This window comes from Apis laboriosa, unplaced genomic scaffold (assembly GCF_014066325.1).
Source record: "Apis laboriosa isolate Shangri-la unplaced genomic scaffold, ASM1406632v1 scaffold21_cov150, whole genome shotgun sequence".
Classification (NCBI taxonomy): domain Eukaryota; kingdom Metazoa; phylum Arthropoda; class Insecta; order Hymenoptera; family Apidae; genus Apis; species Apis laboriosa.
In genome coordinates this window covers 2,438,089-2,444,100 of record NW_025222365.1, presented here as the reverse complement: position 1 = coordinate 2,444,100, position 6,012 = coordinate 2,438,089, and the positions used below count along the sequence as shown (strand labels likewise).

The window sequence follows — 6,012 nt, the reverse complement described above, 5'->3', positions numbered from 1 at the left end:
TAAATATTCTTTTAAATTGTTTTTTAACAAAATATATCTTATATTATCGCCAAGTCCAGTATCTCACAATCATACATTGGTTGTACTATTTTTCCAGGTTATCATTTTATAAATATATTTTAAAATCAAGAATATAGTATTTATTACCAATATCTATTATGTTTTTTAACATTAAAGATTAAAATTAATACTTTAAAAAAAAAATGAAAAAAATGCATTTAATTGATTTATATTTCATTTATGATTATATACTAGCAGCAAGTATAGCAAGAAGAAAATAGGACAGAGATAGAATAAGAATTGATTATCATTGCCATCTCTTAAGTAATAAAGACAATTCTTTAAATAATCATTTTTGCAAAAACACTCAAGAGATGACGTTAATTCTTAATTCTTATTGTAAAATTAAAAAAAAATAATTTTTATTTATTTTTGTATACATATCATATTTTATATGTATATATTTTTACATATACATAAACAAATATTTTTCTTTTTTTTATTATTCAATTCATTCTTTACATATATTCTTATTTTCTTCTCACACGTTGCTATTTAAATAAATTTTAAATTATATATAAATATAATAAATCAAACATAACATTTAATTAATATTGTTTCTTTTTTAAATTTTAATTATTGACTAAATATATTTGTCAATATTGTCAATAATAAAACAGCGATCAAAATGTTTCCAGTAACGCCATCTCGCGTTTGGATACTCGAAGCTTCGACTTGTTACTAGCATAACATAATATATAAAGAGGTATTCGAAGTCGTAGACAAGGAAAGCAAGATTGTGCGAAAAGGATGGAGAGTATCTTCCACCATTTCAAAGATGCCACATGGAAAATTCGTTAATTATTCGTTTCCTATTCAAAATTTCATCACTTTTAACTTCATATCTTAAAGCTAAAGGTTCACGCTAGTTTATTTTATCAATTTTAATATAAAATTCTCTTTCATTATTATTTATTATTATTATTTACTACTAATTAACGCATCATATATTCTAATGCATGGAAGACGCCATATTGAAAATTCATTAATTACTTGTTTTCTATTAAAAATTTTTACATTTTTGAGTTTGTATCTTGAAGCTAGAATTCTAAACAAGTTTCTTATATCAGATTTAATATAAAATTTCTTTTAATTAATTATTTATTAATGATTAATATGTTATATCGAATTAATGCCAATGATACGCAATAAATTTTTCATTAATTTTTCATTATTATAACATTTATTTCTAAATATTATTATATGCATTTGAAATATTATTTTTTCTACTATATTTATATATAAATTTTATTTATAATTTTTTTATAGTTTAAATGAATAAAATGATTTATATCTGGATTTCGGACTGGAATTATTGGTTTGCAACTAAAGATACAATCCATAATAATTTGTTAAAATTTTTAATCAAGAACAAAAAAATAAAATTAATTAGATTCATTTGTTGTTTTACAAGCACATAAATTTTATAAAATATAAATTAAAAAGTAAATAATAATAACAAGAATAAAGATAATAAAAAATTAAAGAATCAGCACCATCTTTAGAAATGAACATAAGAAGATAAAAAGAGAGAATAATAAGAAAAACAGAAATAGAATAAGAATTAACCATCAATGCCATCTTTCGAGTATCAAAGACATTTCTTTAAAAAATTATGTTTCTAAAAACGTTTAAGAGATGGCATTGATTTTAAATTCTTATCTTTCTCTTCGAGAATTAAGAAATGGCGCTGATAGTCAATTCTTATTTCTATCCTTCTTTTATTATTTTCTTATGTTTGTCCTTATGTATTGAGTTTCATTTATGGCAATCAAGAGATGGCGCTGATTTGACTATTTTTACTCTATCTCTGTCCTTCTCACACTATTTGTTTCATGAAAGATATACTAGATGGTGCTTTCGTCAATATTGAATTTTTATTCTATCTCTTTTCCTATTTATATTTATTTTATAAAATTTATGTGTTCAAAAGATACTTTCAATATCTCATTAATTTTATTGTTTTTTTTACCTGCAAAGTCTCATTAAATATTAAATACATCTTGTCTGTGCTTAAAAATTCATCACAATAGATTAGTTCTATATATTACTGTTAGATGGTATGTCAATGTCTATTAAATATATAATTTTTAATTATTAAATGACAAAAAGAATTAATTTTAAATTATTTTTATTAGAATATGTTTTAATTTTAAAATTAAAAAATTTGAAATTTATTTTAAAAGAAATTAATATAAAGATTTGTTCACAAGATTTTTCAAGACTGGTTCGAATATACGATTGGTTAGCTATGTCAAAATCATAGTTATAGCATTGAACTTGTGTTATATAGCTTATTCAACGAATCAAGTTATCAGATGTAAATAATACTACGTAATTAAAATCTACAAAAAGCAGAAGCACATATCTAAGATACAAAATAGTAAGCTATTATTTCGTATATTATTTATAGAATTATTATTATAATGAAGAACATTCAAAATATAAAATCATAATTTTCGTATCATCATATGTATTATAATATTTAAAATTTTAATATGATTGAAGATTTTTTTACCAGTTAATTATTGAAATTGCAACATTTGTAGATATAATTTTTATCATTTCTGGTGACTTTATTCGTTGAATGAAGTATAGTTAGAAGGAACGTATAAAAGAAAAGGAACAATCGATTACGTTTGTAGTATACCGGTCTTCTGAAATTGGTACAAAGTTATATTAGTTTTTTTGATTACATTTTTTTCAGAACGTTGTATTTGCATTAGTTCGTATTGGATGTCATGTCACTGCTTTTCATTAACACAAGTAATACTTAATTAAATTGAACTGTATTGCATTTTCTTTTTTTTTAAATTTGTTGAATAATAGAATAGAATATAACGCGATATTTTTTTTTTATTTTATTTTCGACACATTCATTTTTTTATTATATCTTTTGTTTTTTTGTAATGGTCGATAATATCGTCGTAAAATATTATACGATTATTTAGTGTTGAATAAACTAATTGTTTCAGTTGCGTATTAATTATCTTCAATAACCTCAATTTTACGATTTGATCACGATTGATTAAAGAGTGAATTAATTTTTTGTTTTCTAAATTTCTTATTTGTTATTATTCGATATATTTTCAGCTTCTCTATTCGTAAGAAAACCTCTCGTTGAAATTGGAACTCGTCTTTTATCTTCCATGGCTCAAGCGTTGCAAACTCATGGTGTCGTACCCGACGTTATAGATAAGGTTCCAGAAAATATTTTAAAGGTTACTTATCCGAATCAAATTTCCGTTGATATTGGCAAAGTGTTAACACCAACTCAGGTTAAAGATAAACCTAATGTTACATGGGATGGTGATACGAATACTTATTATACTCTTTGCATGACTGGTAAGTCTTTCATCCCATTGAAATTTTTAATTAACAATTACTTAGATTTAAGAATCGAATCAATTTATTGTATTTTGCTCATAGATCCAGATGCACCAAGTCGTAAAAATCCAAAATTCCGTGAATGGCATCATTGGCTAATAGGAAATATCCCTGGTTCGGAAATTGCCAAAGGAGATGTCCTTTCTGATTATATTGGTTCAGGTCCACCAAAAGACACAGGACTTCATCGTTATGTGTTTCTGTTATATAAACAACCTGGAAAACTTACGTTCGATGAACGTCGTCTAACTAATCGAAGCGGACAGAATCGTGGAAATTTTTCCATTCGAAAATTCGCTACAAAATACAAATTAGGTGATCCTATTGCAGCAAATATGTATCAGGCGGAATTCGATGATTATGTTCCGCTTCTCTACAAGCAACTTGAAGGCTAAAAATATTTATATATAGATTCTTAAATATCAGTACGCAACAAAAATATCATATTATATTTTATATTAAACGATTGTGAACGTTTATGTAGTACCAATTTCTTTTCTTATTATCCTAATATAATGCTTGTATACATATATGCATTTACAATGCAGGAAAATAAATGAAATAATAATGTATTATTGCATTTCTTGATCGATTACATTTTATTCTATTATTTATATAATACTTATATTATTTATATTATATTATAATACTTATATTATAAAATATAAGTATTACCCGATAACTAAAATTTTTCCAAATCGTTTGATAATATTCAGAATCGGTTATCTGGTATTCATTTCGTATCTATGTATACTAAGATACTATTTAATAGCAAGAAGATTTTCAAAAGAGAGAAGATTGTGAGAAGAGAAATGTTACGAAATGTTTAAGAGGATACGAAAGTTGATAGAAAGTGGGGATGAGTGGGGATTGTTTGACGACAAATGAAAAGAAAAGGATACGAATTCTTGTCAGGTTATAAGTTAAAGGAGGGGGAATAGACTGTGAAATAAAACGTTTCATCAGAGTCAAGCATGTCATAGTTCGACGAAACTAAGTGCGATGATAACAAAGATGAAATACTTTATGATACTAGGTATTGTTATTTATTCTTAAGAATGAAGCGGGAATTCAATTAGTTTGGTTAATTTCGTTCATTGTGTGTTAAATATGATATAAAAATATGTTGCAGGAATTCTCGCCTGCAGTATCCACATTATCACGGCTAAGGATACTCGTACGGAATTTGAAAAAGCGTTGATTGTACCGAATATATTAGACGTAGCACCGGTGGAGAAAATCGAGGTGCAGTTTTCATTGATAATCGTAGTTAATGTTGGAATATATGCGTGTATATGTGTATACGTGTTTGTGTATGAATCAAACTGTTCCTAATTATAAATATATTTGTTATACATACATATTGTATACATAGATATTTGTTTTTATCATCGCATTGCGAATGAATTAGATTAAATCTACAAATTCAACGTATATAATAATATATATAATAAAAATTTATATTGCAATAATTCAGATATGAATTTGAATTAGGTGAAATATGGGGACAAGAGTGTTGATTTGGGAAATGAATTAACTCCAACAGAAACACGACAGATTCCAGAAATTCATTATAAACACGAAGGAGGTGTACTTTACACGTTAGTAATGACAGGTAAGCTTGATAGACTAATTCAAAAAATAATTTTTTGAATTTAGTGTTATTATTATTTAATGAATTTAAAGTTTATTTAAAAATTAAAATTAATTTTAATTCGTTTTTAAAAAAGAACATGGTATTACATATATAAATACTGTATTATTTTATCCTAGTGGAATTCTCGATGTTTGTCATTCGACTTGGTGAAAGTCGATGCGGACAAACCTGTTTCTTTCATACACTGGTTCTTGTTTGCCGTTCAGTTGATGATTTAGCGATCGATATATAGTATTAAACTATTTGATCGATATAACTATTAAAATGTAAATGATGATAAAGAAGATAGAATTATGTTTTGTTATTCCTCAGATCCTGATGTACCGACTAGAAAAGGATATAATAGAGAATTTCGACACTGGTTGGTCGGAAATATTCCGGAAGAGAATATTGCCAAAGGAGAAGTATTAGCTGAATACGTTGGCCCAGCGCCGCCAAAAAATACTGGGAAACATCGATACGTTTTTCTCGTTTATAAACAGACTCAAGGATCCATTACGTTCGACGAGAGAAGGTTAAGCAACAGGTAAAATTGAGTTTTTGTCAATCGTTTTCACATGATTTTTAATCGCATCATATTTACATCGGTTTTGTACATGAATTTCAGAGATGGTCCTCAGCGAAAGCGGTTCAACGTAAAGAAGTTTGCAGAAAAATATAATCTGGAGGGTCCAATAGCAGGAAACTTCATGAGAGTTGAATATGATGATAATGTGCCCGCGTACGCGAAGCTCTTAGGATTTTAAGGATCTCAAGCAATTTTAAATCTTTAACAATTAATTAACAAAGGATATTCTTTTTATTAATATTCAGGTGATGGTACGAACATATTGCTTGTACAAACATGACTACCGATCTATAATGAAGAACGGTGAAATGATATTAATAAATGTTTCATAAGACAATAG

The 6,012-nt window shown here is 26.2% G+C and overlaps 2 protein-coding genes across 4 annotated transcripts; both read left to right on the top strand.

Annotated features, from left to right (window-relative positions):
* The first annotated feature begins 2,304 nt into the window (after positions 1-2,304).
* Positions 2,305-4,019, top strand: LOC122712852 (protein D2-like). 3 transcript variants are annotated; one of them, XM_043932805.1, is made up of 3 exons: positions 2,305-2,443; positions 3,154-3,405; positions 3,490-4,019. In XM_043932805.1, exons 2-3 carry the CDS (start codon positions 3,210-3,212, stop codon positions 3,840-3,842), a joined length of 549 nt encoding a protein of 182 aa, XP_043788740.1. In that variant the 5' UTR covers positions 2,305-2,443; positions 3,154-3,209; the 3' UTR covers positions 3,843-4,019. The 3 variants fall into 3 exon arrangements, with proteins under 3 accessions (XP_043788740.1, XP_043788741.1, XP_043788739.1); XM_043932806.1 differs by lacking the exon at positions 2,305-2,443 and adding an exon at positions 2,610-2,726; XM_043932804.1 differs by lacking the exon at positions 2,305-2,443 and adding an exon at positions 2,673-2,826.
* A 303-nt stretch (positions 4,020-4,322) lies between these two features.
* On the top strand, positions 4,323-6,011 carry LOC122712942 (protein D2-like). The gene is made up of 5 exons (XM_043932984.1): positions 4,323-4,483; positions 4,580-4,692; positions 4,942-5,062; positions 5,417-5,630; positions 5,712-6,011. Exons 1-5 carry the CDS (start codon positions 4,450-4,452, stop codon positions 5,848-5,850), a joined length of 621 nt encoding a protein of 206 aa, XP_043788919.1. The 5' UTR covers positions 4,323-4,449; the 3' UTR covers positions 5,851-6,011.
* The last annotated feature ends 1 nt before the right edge of the window (position 6,012 follows it).